The following is a 16,449-nucleotide window of genomic DNA, read 5'->3' as shown; positions in this document are numbered from 1 at the left end:
GCAGTCATTGCATGTGAAGGATATGCAACAAAATACTAAACATGACTACTTTCATTTACATGACATTGCTGTGTCCCAAACATTATGGTGCCCTGAAATGGGGGGGACTATATATAGACACTGCTGTAATTTCTACATCGTGAAAACCAAAATGTATAAAAATTAGCTTTATTAAAATCTGATAATGTGCCCTTTAACCACATGTGAATTTTTTCTATTACAAATCTCAAATTGTGGAGTAAAGAGGCAAATAAATAAATGATGGATCTTTGTCAGGGCACTGTATGGTTTTAGACATTTGGGCAAGAAATTGAGATGCTGGAATGCATCTCTGGATTGCAAATGTCCATTTTTAGCATTGAGTGTTCAGTGAAACAGTTGCCAAGACCAAGCGTGGACTCTACGACTGTTTTGACAAACATTTGCCAAGTCTTGTCTGCCAAGGCGTACTGGATCCCCTGGTTGCTAACCATTTACACTATGCTTCCCATTCCCATAATGACCATTCGTCCTGGACCACTTCCATTGCCAGTATGAGGCCACAAGCAAGCTGAATGAACAACACCTCATATTCCATTTGGGTAGCTCAACGGTATGAATATTGAATTCTCTGATTTTAGGTAACAACTAACCCTCCCCCCAACTTCTTTCCCACCCACGCCCACCCCTTCTGTCCTCTGTGCCCCACCTGGACTCGTACCTATTTCTCCCCTTCCACCTACATTCCTTCCTCTAGCTTCACAATTTGCAACTCTTCAATCCTTTTGTCTCACTTTTTCTGTCTTTTCATTTCTGGCCTTTGTCCAACCATCTACTTGTCAAACCCTTCCCCTCGCCTGTAGCAACCTTTTACCTGTCTGAATTTGTCCTGCCCGTCTTCTCTTCCAGTTTTCTTCCCCCCCCCCCCCCCCACAACTGTCAGTGTGAAGAAGGGTCCCGACTTTTTACAGCTGTAACTTCAGTCACAAGCCACATTACCTTTTTAGATGTGGTTTAGCTTCAATCTGTCAAGACCGTGTATGCAGTATCGTTTTATTATTGTCATGTGCACCAAGACACAGTGGAAAAACTTTGTATACAATCCAGTAAATTCAAACCATACACTCTACAACAAATAGTGCATTGGGTAAAATAAATAAAATGCAGAATTTAGTTATGTATTTTTTTTAAATGCTGATTTTAAATGCTCATAGGTAGACAAAATAGTTGGAGAAACTCAGCTGGTACGGCAGCATCTATGGAGCGAAGGAAATAGGCAACGTTTCGGGCCGAAACCCTTCTTGAGACGCTTAAATGCTCATAGGTTGGGAGACCAGGACTTGACCCGTAGCTTATGTGAGGTCAATGATACGATAACAGCATGCAATAAGCTGATCATGAATCTGGTGGTATTTGCTTTCTAGCTTTTCTATTTTGATGGGAGAGGGGAGAAAAGGGAATGATCGTTGTGTAAGTAGGCCTTGATTATTTTGGCTGCTTTCACAGGACAGCGTGGTGTAGATCGAGTCAATTTGGAGGGGTGTGTGGAGGGAAAGGAAGTTAGTTGACGTGATGGACTGGGCTGCATCACAATATGCAAATTCTTGTGGTCTTGGGAAGAGCAGTTGTTAAATCAAGCTGCGATGCATCAAGATAGGATGCTTTTTGTGATGCATCTTTAGACATTGGGAAGATTCATTGGGGACGTGCCAAATTAAGTCTTCTGAGGAAGAAGTGACATTGGTGTACTTTCTTGGCCATACATTCAATATGGTTGGACCAGGATAGATTGTTAACACACAGAAGGCCCATTTTTAGTCACATGTGACCAAAAAGATGAAAAATTGTGGAATACATCTCTTCTAATTCTGAAAACATGATGTAGATTGTTTTGTGCTGTATATATCATTTATATTTTTTTCGGTTTAGCAAGTGAAATTTTTATATGTTATGCTGACAATATTTGTTTAAGGTCATAGGCCAAATATGACTGGTCACGTGTGTGCCATTTTGGTTCACTTTCCAAAGATTGGGCCAGAAACCTGAGGTTCTCAACCATCTCCACTGGAGCACCATTGATGCTGTACAACACCCAGCTTTCTGAAGTTGATGATCAGTTCCTTCATTTAGCTGACAATGAGGGAGACATTGTTGTCTTGAGATGTACTATTGTACTTCATGTACTCCAGCGCATCATTGTTCAAGATCCGATCCACTATGATGGGATTATATGTAAATTTGTAAATGCAGTTAGAGTAGAATTTGACCCCACAGTTGTGTGTATGGGGAGTACTGTAAGGAAATGAGAAATCAGTCTTATGGGGAGCCGATGTTGGGAATTATTGTGGGGGATGTTTTGTCACCTATTCTTTGTTGTTTGTGGATCAGGAAGTTGAGGATCAAGCTACAGAGGGTGGTGCTGAGTCGTTAGTGCTGGAATTTGGCCACGCTTTTGGTTAGATTTGTAGTGTTAAAGGCAGAACTATAGTCAACAAAGATGTTCTTTCTATCAAGAAGTTCCAGGGATGAGCATAGGGTCTTGGAGATGGCGCCTGCAGTGGACCAAAGCTGCCTGGGAGGCTGGTGTTGCTGTGCGCCATGACCAACCTCTTAAAGTATTGAATAATAATGGATGTCTGCTCCACTGGACAGCGGTCATTAAGTTAATTGGCATAGGAGCAAAATTAGGCCATTTGGCCCATCGAGGCTGCTCCGCCATTCAATCAGGGCTGATTTATCTTTCCCTCTCAACCCCATTTTCCTGCCTTTTCCCCATAACCTTGGATACCCTACTAATCAAGAATCAAATTAAAGCACATTACCTTGCTTTTATTTGAACCTGGATAATAGAGGTTTTCTTAAAGCAGGTTGGACCCTCAGAATGAAGTAGAGAGATCTTGCTTTAACCGACACAACTAAACAATAGGTGCAGGAGTAGGCCATTTGGCCTTTCGAGCCAGCACTGCCATTCAATATGATCATGGCTGATCTTCCACAATCAGTACTCCGTTCCTGCCTTCTCGCCATATCCTCTAACTCCGCTATCTTTAGATTTGGATTTGGATTCAATTTATTGTCATTGTCTTCAATTAAGAGACAACAAAAAACTTTAATAGCTCTATCTAACTCTCTTGAAAGCATCCAGAGAATTGGCCTCCACTGCCTTCTGAGGCAGAGAATTTCACAGATTCACAACTCTCTGGGTGAAAAAGGTTTTCTTCATCTCCGTTCTAAATGGCCTACCCCTAATTCTTAATTTGGCCCCTGGTTCTGGATTCCCCCAACATCGGGAACATGTTTCCTGCCTCTAGCGTGTCTAATCCCTTAATAATCTTATATGTTTCTATAAGATTCCCTCTCATCCTATACAAGCCCAGCTGCTCCATTCAATCAACATATGACAGTCCTGCCATCCCGGGAATTAACGTTGTGAACCTACGCTGCACTCCCTCAATAGCAAGAATGTCCTTCCTCAAATTTGGAGACCAAAACTGCACATAATACTCCAGTTGTGTTCTCACTAGGGCCCTGTACAACTGCAAGGGGACCTCTTTGCTCCTAAACTCAACTGCTCTTGTTATGAAGGCCAACATGCCATTAGCTTTCTTGCAAACTTACTTTCAGTGACTGGTACCTGCATGCTTACTTTCAGTGACTGATACCTGCATGCTTACTTTCAGTGACTTGCTTTAACTAGTGCTAACTACCCATTTGTTTTAGTCGCCTGATAATGCATCCAACTACTGAACTGTGCAATCAGCCGAGGAGACTTGCAAAAGTATGTTATGTTCCATAGTTTTATCATTGCATTCTGCAATAACCCAATGAACCATAAAATAGTTTTGAGAGTATAAAATAGGTTCTTGTGAGCATTTATAGTTCAAAGCTTTTGGTTGTTTTGATCTGCACAAATACTAGATGCAGTCATATTATTGACAAAGAATCAAAAAAATATTTTAAAATCTACTTTTATTGGTTGGGTCTTTGTAGTTGACATTGCATTTATTGGGGCTTGTTCAATATAAAAATTAAATGTTACTCGGAACATTTGATCTCATTTTCATGACCACACTAGTGTTTCCGCTTTTAATATAATCAAATCAATGGGATTTTTATTATTTAGCAGAATATTTACATTTTGTAGGATGAGAGTTTTATGGCCCTTATATTATTCCTGCTCCCACTTGGAAAGGCAATTTACATCAATTCCATTGTAATTAACTCTTGAGCAAGTAATATTGTGGCTTCTGTATTCACAAGTAATTTTGATGCTGCTATGTTCTAATAATTCTACGCAGGATTTATATCCCAGTGCCTGCAATAAATTGAAAATGGAGAATTGTCTGATCCTTTCTGAAATGAAATTTGAAAATGGTGTAAATATTCAACAGATTAGGCATCATCTCTGGAAAGATAAACATTTAAAATTTAAATTCCAACACTCTTTATTGGAACTGGGCAAGGGAAAAAATATAGTTTCCAGCTTCAGAAAAGGTGGGGGAAGGAATGCTAGAACAAAAGAGAATGTCAATAGACAATAGGTGCAGGAGTAGGCCATTCGGCCCTTCGAGCCAGCACTGCCATTCATTGTGATCATGGCTGATCGTCCCCAATCAGTGCCCTGCTCCTGTCTTCTCCCCATATCCCCTGACTCTGCTATCTTTAAGAGCCCTATCTAGCTCTCTCTTGAAAGGATCCAAGGAACCAGCCTCCACCGCCCTCTGAGGCAGAGAATTCCACAGACTCACAATTCTCTGTGAGAAAAAATGATTCCTCGTCTCCGTTCTAAATGGCTTACCCCGTATTCTTAAACTGTGGCCCCTGGTTCTGGACTCCCCCAACATCGGAACATGTTTCCTACCTCTAGTGTGTCCTAACCCTTAATAATCTTATATGTTTCAATAACATTCAGAAAGTATTCAGACCCCTTCACTATTTCCACATTTTGTTACATTGCAGCCTTATTCTAAAAGGGATTAAATTCTTTTTTTTATCATGATTTTTAAAAAAGCGAAAACAGGTGTTTAGAAATTTTTGCAGAGTAATTAAAAAGAAATAACTGAAATATCACATTTATATAAGTATTCAGACCCTTTGCTATGACACTCAAAATTGAGCTTGGGTTCATCCTGTTTCCATTGATTATCCTTAAGATGTTTCTACAACTTGATTGGAGTCCACCAGTGGTAAATTAAATTGATTGGACATGATTTGGAAAGGCAGACACCTGTCTATATAAGGTCCCACAGTTGACAGTGCATGTCAGAGCAAAAATCAAGCCATGAAGACGAAGGAATTGTCCGTAGACCTCCGAGATAGAATTGTGTCGAGACACTGATCTGGGGAATGGTATAAAACAATTTCTGCAGCATTGCAGGTCCCAAAGAGAACAGTGGCCTCCGTCATTCTTAAATAGAAGAACTTTGGAACCACCGGGACTCTTCAAAAAGCTGGCCGCCCCGCCAAACTGAGCAATCGGGGGGGAAAGGGCCTTGGTCAGGGAAGTGACCAAGAACCCGATTGTCACTCTGACAGAGCTCCAGAGTTCCTCTGTGGAGATGGAAGAACCTTCCAGAAGGACAACTATATCTGCAGCACTCCACCAATCAGGCCTTTATGGTAGAGTGGCCAGACGGAAGCCACTCCTCAGTAAAAGGCATATGACAGCCCACTTGGAGATTGCCAAAAGGCACCTATGACCTCTCAGACCGAGAAACAAAATTCTCTGGTCTGATTAAATCAAGATTGAACTCTTTGGCCTGAATGCCAAGCGTAACATCTGTAGGAAACCAGGCACCACTCATCACCTGGCCAATACCATACCTACGGTGAAGCATGGTGGTGGCGGCAGCGTCATGCTGTGGGGATGTTTTTTAGCGACAGGAACTGGGAGACTAGTCAGGATCGAGGGAAAGATGAATGGAGCAAAGTACAGAGAGAGATCCTTGATGAAAACCTGCTCCAGAGCGTTCTGGACCTCAGACTGGGGCAGAGGTTTACCTTCCAACAGGACAACGACCCTAAGCACACAGCCAAGACAACACAGGAGTGGCTTCATGACATGTCTGTGAATGTCCCTGAGTGGCCCAGCCATAGCCCGGACTTGAACGAGATCGAACATCTCTGGATGGACCTGAACATAGCTAAGCATCGACGCTTCCCCTCCAATCTGACAGAGTTTGAGAGGATCTGCAGAGAAGAATGGGACAAATGACCATATACACATGTACCAAGCTTGTAGCATCATACCCAAGAAGACTTGAGGCTGTAATCGCTGCCAAAGGTGTCTAAACAAAGTAAATGGTCTGAATACGTATGTAAATGTGATATTTCAGTTATTTCTTTTTAATTACTTTGCAAAAATTTCTAAACACCTGTTTTCACTTTTTTATTATGGGGTATTGTGTGTAGATTGATGATTAAAAAAAAGAATTAAACCATTTTAGAATAAGGCTGTAACGTAAAATGGGGAAAAAGTGAAGGGGTCTGAATACTTTCTGAATGCATTGTAAATGTAAGTAGAAAATGTGATGTGCACATGTGAGATGTAGATTGGTTCTTGTACTCTTTTCCTTCATCAACTGAACAATAACCTCTTTAGGAATTTCATAGCTTTCCTTGTATTGATATCTGCTGAAACTCCATTCATATTGCATCAATACCTGCATAATAATTTGAAGTTAGCCGTAGTATGTAAATCTAATGAAATAAATTTTGCGTTCATTGCTACTTTACAAGTTGTAAGCAGTCATTTGGATGAAAATATGGAAGACAGAACAACTTTCCAACATTTTCCCAGTAATTCCATCTATCCAGTTTCTTCTGAATATGGAGATTCATTGGAAGAATCAATGATTCAGCTTCGGCAAGGACTTGAAAGTGGAGCTATACTAAATCAGTTTGATGTAAGTTTGTTCAGTCTGTTTTAACTCTGAAATTAATTCTACATTAGTATTATATTTACTCTTTCAGTAGATTAAATTGTAAAGTACTACTGCTTGAAATTTAGTTCCAGTTTTTGTTTGTTTGACTGGATAATGAATCTAGATTTAATGTTACACCCTAGTCTGTCAGAATATCTTTTGATGTGCACATTATTAAATGACTAAAGGAAATCTCTGTTTTGTAGCTTGGCATTTCAGCATATGTCAGCTGGATATGATACAGATTTTTCCTTTAGATTAGATTAGATCCTTTATTTGTCATTCAGACCTTTCGGTCTGAACAAAATGTCGTTGCCTGCAGCCATACATATAATAATAAACAACAAAACACACAATAAACACAAATTAACATCCACCACAGCGAGTTCACCAGGCACCTCCCCACTGTGATGGAGGCAAAAGTCTTAAAGTTGCTGTCTCTTCCCTCCTCATTCTCCCTCTGCGCTGAGACGATATGTTGTTACCCCACCGGGCGATGGTAGTCAGTCCCGCGGCTCAACCGAGCTCCGCGAACGGACCGGTTCAAGCTCCACGGCCCGGGGTGGTCGAAGCTGCCGCCCTCCAGTCCAGCGGACGCAGCTGTTGCCGCGGGAGCTCCGGAAAACAGGCACCAGCCTGTGACCTGCGAGCTCCCGACGATGTCGTCCACTGGCCCGCGGCCGAGCCCCGGATTCAGGTCGCTGCCGCTAGAACGCCAGAACGCCGCCTCAGCCACCGCACCGTATCAGCCCCGAGTCGTGCCGCTGCCACCGGAGTGCCGTCTCAGCCCCGAGTCATGCCGCCCTCACTGGAGCGCCGTCTCAGCCCCGAGTCATGCCGCCCTCACCGGAGTGCCGTCTCAGCCCCGAGTCATGCCGCCCTCACCGGAGTGCCGTCTCAGCCCCGAGTCGTGCCGCCCTCACCGGAGCGCCGTCTCAGCCCCGCGCCGGGCCGTCTCAGCCCCGCGCCGGGCCGCCCTACCGGAGCGCCGTCTCAGCCCCGAGCCGGGCCACCCTCACCGGAGCACCGTCTCAGCCCTGAGCCGGGCCACCCTCACTGGAGCACCGTCTCAGCCCCGGGTCGTGCCGCTGCCACTGGAACGCCGGAACGCCCGCTGCAGCTCCGAAGACAGCCAGCCTCGCGTTGGTGAGTCCTGGCTGGCTCTGCTTCCGGAGCCTCGAGGTCGGTCGCAGTTGGAGACCGCCAGCTCCGCCATTAGGCCTCAGCGCAGACAGAGGCAGAGAAGGCCTCAGACTTTAGAGAAATATGTGCACACAGAGTATCAGAACTAAATTTATGACTAAAAGAGAAACTGAGGTCCTGTGTACAAGTTTTCCTGCCATGCTTTTCGGTAATACGGTGCTGTGCAACATTGAGAGAACAAAAAATAGTGACTACAGGAAGAGATGACCTCGAGATTGTGCAAATAAATGGTTAAAAAAAACAGCAGCTAAATTGAAACATGCTTTTCATTTTCTAGCAATTGTACAGAAAAAAGCCTGGTTTAATAATCTCGTGTGCAAAGATGACAAAGAACATGGACAGGAACAGATATAAAGATGTATTACCATGTGAGTTTTCTCTGCTTATTCCTTGGCTTATTTCTGGAAATGACATTCAGAAACATTCATAATCCATTGGATCGGCCTAAAACTAAAATTGTGTTACACATGGAATATTTAAAAACATACAAGATATGAAGATAAAAAAACTGCTAAACATTTTTTTTTTAATCCCCACAGATAATTTTTCCTACTTATTTGAATGGGACCACAATATTTGGGGCAGATACAGGTTCAGGAAGGAAACTTCCCAGTTTGAGAGCCAAGAGAGTTCACTGGTGCAAGGCAGCTGCCAAAACAGCTGAGACTCATCTTAAAAGTGGAAGCTAGGGCTTCCATGGGGAATTCCAGCATTAATGATGGCCTCAGATGGGAAGATCTGGCCCAATGTTGCATTAGCTGGAAAAGTGGCATGGTCAAAGGTTTATTTTGCAATACATTAAAAATCTGCCACTGAACCTAAACTGAATTTTCTTGACAATATTGCGGAGAAAATTTAAGAACAATTTTGAAATGTTAATTTTAATCTTTTTCCTTCTTAAAACAGATGATGTCACACGGGTTATATTACATGGATCAGAAAATTATATTAATGCTAATTATGTAAATGTAAGTATTCACCTTGATGTTACTGAGGGAGAAAAAGTGAATCCATTGAAGAAAATGCTGATGCATTATTTAGCAATACAGTCCAGGAAGACCCTTGGCTTGGTAAATGCTGAATGAGGTTATTTTTTTGAGACAGTGGATTGAGTATAAATAGTCGACGACCTCCTGCCCATCTAGAATTGAATCAGTGACACTGGAAGACTGACAGATTTAAATTGAAGTCAAATCAATGAGCATATGGGTAACCATCTGTTGCATCCATCAGCAGAGAGGCTAACCTGACCATTTTAGCAGTCAAAATAAATACTAACATTGTTTTTTCAAAAGATATTCAAATGTTTGCAGTACAATGTATTGAAGCTCTGACATCAGAGGTATAGAATGTTGAGTGCACTTAGGCCTGTTATTACCTTAAATGCCTTTTTTGGTGCACTATGACTAGAAGGTTCTTTTCCAGATAAACAAATGTTTTTTTTCCTTATTATCCTAATAGCTTATTTAAGAAATTGAGTCGAGAATTAAAATCATTTAACTTTTTAATATTGGGTGCATGCAAAATCACAATATAATTAAAGGTGTTTGATATTATAATTCTCAAGGTTATTTTTGGATGTACCTACAAGAGAAAGGATCAAAAGTTGTTCTCAGGAAGGTGCAATTCATAATTCTAAGCCAAAATTAATGAACAAATCTAATAATTTGATATAGGATTGAAATTATATCGGGACTGATCATGCTGATTAATGTTCAAACAAATGCAGAAAACACACTGGAAACAGTGCAGATAAAGCTATGTCTGTAGAGGGAGAGAAGCAGAGCCGGTGTCTCAGGTTGATCTTTCATTAGAATTTTAACATGCTCCACAGAGTGCATGAATAATTTTATTCCATAATTTAAGGTAATATATTCAATAAAAATCTTTAATAACCTTCCTAAGGATAGTCAGATTCATTATTCTGTTCTTGAATCTGACTAATAAAAGCAAACATAAATAGGAAGTGATATTTTGCAACCAGTTTTGCAATGTTTTGTAACTTGGTTCATTGTAGTAAAAATATAGTTCCCTTTGATTCTGCATTGATGTTTTGTATTGCTTCCCTCACTTCATTCGCTTATCTTCTGCAATAGGTACTGCTACATAGGATTCAAAGTGCGGTCTCCAAATATCGCTCTAGGTTGTTTAATACAATAAAAACATTAAGTATGCCAGAAATAAGACATTTTCTGATTTTTTTGATTTTTTATTTTTAAAATTCTCTTATTTTGCCATGGTGGGTTACTGAATTAAATAATTTATCATGCAATCGACCTATAATACTTTAACTATAATCTGTACTCTGGTATTTTTCTCTTTGTACTATCTGTTGTACTTGTGTATGGCTTGATTGTACTAGTGTTTCGTATGATTTGACTGGATAGCACACAAAGCTTTTCACAGTATCACAGTACATGTGACAATGATAAACCTATACCTAATAACTATATCTTGCATCTTAGAAGTTTGTCATTAATTGTATTTCCGAATTAGCTTTAAGCATATACCTGTTATTTAATGTATTTATTTTATTTTGAAGACAAAATATTATCAACATTATCTATTTTAATTGTTTTTCACATAAAGACAAGTCTTGTATAACACAAGACTCTGGAAAATAATATATAAACAGGAGGAAACACTATTTTTCAGCTTTAGTCCAAAAGATCAAAAATGTTGAGTTTAACAACATTAGCATCTGAACAAATATAATGCAAAATATTGAGGTTTAAATGTACCGTGGTAGGATTGAAATATAAAATGCCCTACTGTAATGTTTGTCTTTTTCTTCCTCAGATGGAAATCTGTTGTAGCACTATCGTAAATAAGTACATAGCAGCCCAGGGTCCACTTCCACATACCTGTCCCCATTTTTGGCAAACAGTCTGGGAACAAGGATCATCATTTATTGTCATGTTAACGACGTTGACAGAAAGAGGACGGGTAAACGTTATATTTTTCCATATGCTATCATAAATAATGCAAGAAGCTATTTGATAAGATACTCCATTGAAAAAGTGTTTTGAGTGTAACTTTTAGAAGTATTTTCTCCTTAAGTGAATGTAATTGAAATAGTTAAATGACTGCTGCTAATTTAGGAGGCATGAGTTAGTGGGAATCAGATACACTGATGATGTTTAAGAGGCATTTAGAAAGACAGTAAAATAGGCAAGACATAGAAGGATGCTGTCCTAATGTGGGCAAATGGCATTAGAGTAGATGGGCAAATAGGTCGGTATGGACCTGATAGGCATAAGGTCCTGATTTTGTGTTGTGCAATTCAAGAACTCTTGGATTCTAATTTCAGGAGAATGGTGAATGTGGATGAACTTTGATCAACAAATCCCGCACATTAAAGTCAGTGCAATAATGGTTGAAAAAAAATGTGCAACACTTTTGAGATGGATTACGTTTTTGAGATGTATAAGTAGTTCAGAATTCCCATTCTTAGCTATTTACCATTCCCTCCTATCCCCTCACATCACCTTGTGTATTTTACTCTATACCAATTTCTACCCAGTAATATGAACAAGATACAAAATCACGTATGAATTTTACACTCAAAGAAAATAGAAATGTAAAATTTTAAATGTTTTTATAATAGAATTATTCTGTTGTTTTATTATTTAAATTATAATAATATTTCCTAAAATAGTTTATGGCAAAAAAGCCCATCAACTTTGCTACATCTTTTCATTCATACTAGGTCTAATTTGTCCAAATGCATTGCTAGTTAATAAAATCGTGATTGATCTTCAAGCTGAATATCATTTTCCTGCCCTATCCCCAGATCCTCTAATTCTAGAAAGCTATCAAAATCGCCTCTTCAGTGCAATCAATGGCAATTCCTCCAGAGTCCACTAGGGTGGAAAATTCCAAAGATTCGCCACCAAGAGAATGAAGAAACTTATCTTCATTTTAGTTGTAATTGACTTTACAGTTAGTTTGAGATTAACCCTGATTCCTCATCTTGGAGAAGCGGCCTGCCCATATGTTTTTTTGCAGAGAAGTATCTTAATCTAGAGGGTATGAGATTTGGGGGAGAGAAGAAAGTTGTAGAGGGCATCTGGGGAAGGTCTTTTTTACCTTCAGGGTGGTTGGAATGCATTTCCCAAGTGGATGAAATAACATCCAATTATAGGCAATGCATGTCATTTCAGCTTGCTTTCCCGTTCCCACTCGCCTATATATTTACTGCCAAGTTCAAACTGCAAAAATAGCACCTCATACTCTACTTAGACCTACAACTCAATGATATAAACATTGTGGGGGGATTTTTTCTCAGGTTAACAAAATGTTCCTTTTCTGCTCCTACTTGTCCACCAAGGTTTTCTCTCGCTTATTCATTTTTCGTTTGTCTATCCTCTGCACACCTGGGTTTTTTCTCCATTGCCTTCCCTTCCTATTGCCATCCCCATTTGCTTCCATCTATGCATCCGTCCTTTATCTAATTCTACCAATCACGTGTCAACCTCCATCTTCACCTCACTCCATCATCCAACACTTTATCAGATTCCAACTATTACCTACCGCAGCCATTGTCTCACCTTTTTATTCCGGCTATTTTCCCTGTACAATCATGGTCTTATATTAGGCTTCAACAAGAAATGTTGACCATTCTTTTTCCTTCACAGATGTCGTTCTTGCTGAGTCCCACCATCAGTTTGTATTTTGTGCTGGATTCAAGTAATTACAATCACATGACCGAATATCATTGAGTCAGCAATCAAAAACTGATCTTTCTGTCCTTTAATTACCGTTTCTTTCCCATTCATGCTTGCAATCCCACAGTCTTTCAAGTCTAGCTCTCTTTAACACATGCATGATACAAACACATGTGCACACACTGAATGGGGTAAGATGAAATAGAACCAGGATGAGGAAATGTTGGGGTGGAGAGAGGAGTGCAGGAGAGTGAGGTCTGCCTGCATCCTTTCTGATTCGTAATGTGATAAGCTTGCCAAGAGTCAAGAATGTTTTATTGTCATACTAGACTAAGTGCAGACCCGTTGGGTCTGTTTCCCCAACGGCATTTATGGGGGGGGGGGTGGGGGGCTGCGGCATCACACTCACATTAACCACCCCCCAAACACACAGGTGGGGGAGGGGGGGGTGAGAAGAAGGGAGGGAGGGGAGAGGAGGAGGAGGAAACGGGACAGATTTGGGAGGGAAAGGAGAGCGGGGTAGGGGGTGAGAGAGGGGGATGGGGGGTGAGAGAGGGGGATGGGGAGAGAGATGTGGGGGAGGGGTGAATGGGGAGGGAGGGAGGGAGGGGGAGAGGGGTGGGGGGAGAGTGGGGAGGGAGAGTGGAGGGGAAGGGGGGAGAGGTGGACGAGTGGGGAGGGAGGAGGAGAGGGGTAGGAGGAGTGATGGAAGAGGGACAGAGGGGTAGGAGGAAGGGGGCGGGTGGTGAGAGGGAAGGGGGTGGGGTAGAGAGGGAAGGGGGGTGGGGGAGAGAGGGATGGGTGGAAGAGGGAGAAGGGTGCGGAGAGGGAAACATAGAAACATAGAAATTAAGTGCAGGAGTAAGCCATTCGGCCCTTCGAGCCTGCACCACCATTCAATATGATCATGGCTGATTATCCAACTCAGTATCCTGTACCTGCCTTCTCTCCATACCCCCTGATCCCTTTAGCCACAAGGGCCACATCTAACTCCCTCTTAACTATCGCCAATGAACTGGCCTCAACTACCTTCTGTGTCAGTGAATTCCAGAGATTCACCACTCTCTGTATGAAAAATGTTTTTCTCATCTCTGTCTTAAAGGATTTCCCCCTTATCTTTAAACTGTGACCCCTTGTTCTGGACTTCCCCAACATCTGGAACAATCTTCCTAGGGGGGGGGGGGGGGGGGGGAGAAGGATTTGATTAAAATTGTGTACATAAACACGACAAAATGTAATCAGGGGTGGATACTTAGAAATAAAAGTGAAATCTCTACCGAAATAGAAACGATCTCGGCGATTCTGCGTCTGGTTTCGGCGTAGCAAGGAATCAAAGGAAGAAAGGCAGCCGGACGCCGGACGCCGGCAGGCGCACAGTTTTATATAATAACTAGACCAAGTGCAGACCCGTTGGGTCTGTTTCCCCAACGGCGTTTGCGGGGGGGGGCGGTTGAGAAGAGGGGAGGGAGGGGAGAGGAGGAGGAAGAAACGGGATAGATTTGGGAGGGAAAGGAGAGATGTGGGGGAGGGGGGATGGGGAAGATGGGGAGGAGGGAGGGAGAGGGAGAGGGGTGGGGGAGAGAGGGGAAAGAGTGGGGAGGGAGAGTGGAGGGGAAGGGGGAGAGAAGTGGAAGAGTGAGGAGGGAGGGAGGGGTAGGGGGAGTGATGTACCTGCCTTCTCTCCATACCCCCTGATCCCTTTAGCCAACGCAGCCATTCCCTACCCGTAACTTTGAAAGAAAAGTGAAATCTCTACTGAAATGGAAAAGATGTTGGCGATTCTGCTTTACCCCTTATCCTTAAACTTTGACCCCTTGTTCTGGTCTTCCCCAACATCCGGAACAATCTTTCTGCATCTAGCCTGTCCAACCCCTTAAGAATTTTATACGTTTCTATAAGATACCCCCTCAATCTTCTAAAATCTAGCGAGTACAAGTCGAGTCTATCCAGTCTTTCTTCATATGAAAGTTCTGACATTCCAGGAATCAGTCTGGTTAACCTTCTCTGTACTCCCTCTCTATGGCAACGATGTCTTTGAGCATTGGGCATTGTGACATCACACGATGGAACGTTCACCATTGGCTGGGGCTCCTGCATAGGCATATGTAAATGAATCCATTCCGATTGGACATATGTCAGCATCGGGCATTGTGACATCACCCGATGGAACGTTCAGCAGGGGCTGGGGCTGGTGAAGCTTCTGTGGGTGAGAAGCCAGTTTAGTTTTGAAATTTTGGGGGGGGGGGGGGGGGGGAAGGATTTGATTAAAAACGTGTACTTAAACACGACGAAATGTAATGAGGTGCGGATACTTTGAAAGAAAAGTGAAATCTCTACCGAAATGGAAAAGACGTCGGCGATTCTGCGTCCGGTTTCGGAGTTGCAGGGAATCAATGGAAGAAATGCGGCCGGAAGCCGTACATGTAAATGGATCCGTTCCGGTTGGACGTCTGCGAGTGTCGGGCATCGCGATTGGACGTCTGCGAGCATCGGGCATTGTGACATCGCACGGCGGGAACGAATCGAAAGGCAGAAAGGCAGCCGGACGGATGTCGGATGGATGGGGCGAGAGTTTTATAGAATAATAGACTAGACCAAGTGCAGACCCGTTGGGTCTGTTTCCCCAACGGCGTTTGGGGGGAGGGGGGGCTGCGGCATCAAACTCACATTAACCACCCCCCAAACACACAGGTGGGGTGAGAAGAGGGGAGGGAGGGGAGAGGAGGAGGAGGAAACGGGACAGATTTGGGAGGGAAAGGAGAGCGGGGTAGGGGGTGAGAGATGGGGATGGGGAGAGAGATGTGGGCGATGGGGAGGAGGGAGGGAGGGGGAATAGGGGTGGGGGGAGAGAGGGGAAAGAGTGGGGAGGGAGAGTGGAGGGGGAAGGGGGACAGGTGGCAGAGTGGGGACCCATGTAAATGGATCCATTCCGATTGGACATCTGCGAGTATTGGGCATTGTGACATCACACGATGGAACGAATCAAAAGGCAGAAAGGCAGCCGGACGGCAGGCGGCAGCTACAGACTTTTATATATTAACTAGACCAAGTGCAGACCCGTTGGGTCTGGTTCCCCAACGGCGTTTGTGGGGGGGGGGGGGGGGGCTGAGGCATCACACTCACATTAACCACCCCCCAAACACACAGGTGGGGGGAGGGGGTTGAGAAGAGGGGAGGGTGGGGAGAGGAGGAGGATGAAACGGTACAGATTTGGGAGGGAAAGGAGAGTGGAGTAGGGGGTGAGAGATGTGGGTGAGGGGGGAGGGAGGGGAGGGGGGAGGGAGGGGAGGAGGGAGGGAAGGGGAGAGGGGTTGGTGGAGATGGAGAGGGGAGGGAGAGTGGAGGGGGAAGGGGGGAGAGAAGTGAAGTGGGAGAGAGGGATGGGGAGGGGAGAGATGTGGGGGGGAGGGATGGGGACGGAGAGGAGGAGGGAGGGGTAAGAGTGTGGAGGGAGGGGGAGAGGTGGGGGGGAGAGGGGGGAAAGAGTGGGGAGGGGGGAGAGGTGGAATAGCGGGGAGGGTCAGAGGGGTATGGGGAAGGGGTGTGGGGGAGGGAAAGGGGTGGGGTGAGGGAGAGAAGTGGAAGAGTGGGGAGGGAGGGGTAGGCGGAGTGGTGGAAGAGGGACAGAGGGGAAGGGGGCGGGGGAGAGAGGGAAGGGGATAGGGTAGAGAATGAAG

At 43.5% G+C, this 16,449-nt stretch overlaps 1 protein-coding gene across 7 annotated transcripts in view; it reads left to right on the top strand.

Moving 5' to 3' along the window:
- ptpn3 (protein tyrosine phosphatase non-receptor type 3) overlaps positions 1-16,449 on the top strand; it is a 177,946-nt gene that overhangs the window by 139,153 nt on the left and 22,344 nt on the right. For all 7 annotated transcript variants that reach the window (XM_033049671.1, XM_033049665.1, XM_033049650.1 and 4 more), the window contains 4 exons: positions 6,718-6,884; positions 8,383-8,473; positions 9,012-9,073; positions 10,905-11,051. In XM_033049671.1, coding sequence (XP_032905562.1) covers positions 6,718-6,884; positions 8,383-8,473; positions 9,012-9,073; positions 10,905-11,051 — 467 coding nt within the window. The remainder of the gene's footprint in view (positions 1-6,717; positions 6,885-8,382; positions 8,474-9,011; positions 9,074-10,904; positions 11,052-16,449) is intronic.

The sequence above is a fragment of the Amblyraja radiata genome, chromosome 2, assembly GCF_010909765.2.
Source record: "Amblyraja radiata isolate CabotCenter1 chromosome 2, sAmbRad1.1.pri, whole genome shotgun sequence".
Classification (NCBI taxonomy): Eukaryota; Metazoa; Chordata; class Chondrichthyes; order Rajiformes; family Rajidae; genus Amblyraja; species Amblyraja radiata.
This window is presented reverse-complemented; position numbering and strand designations above follow the sequence as displayed.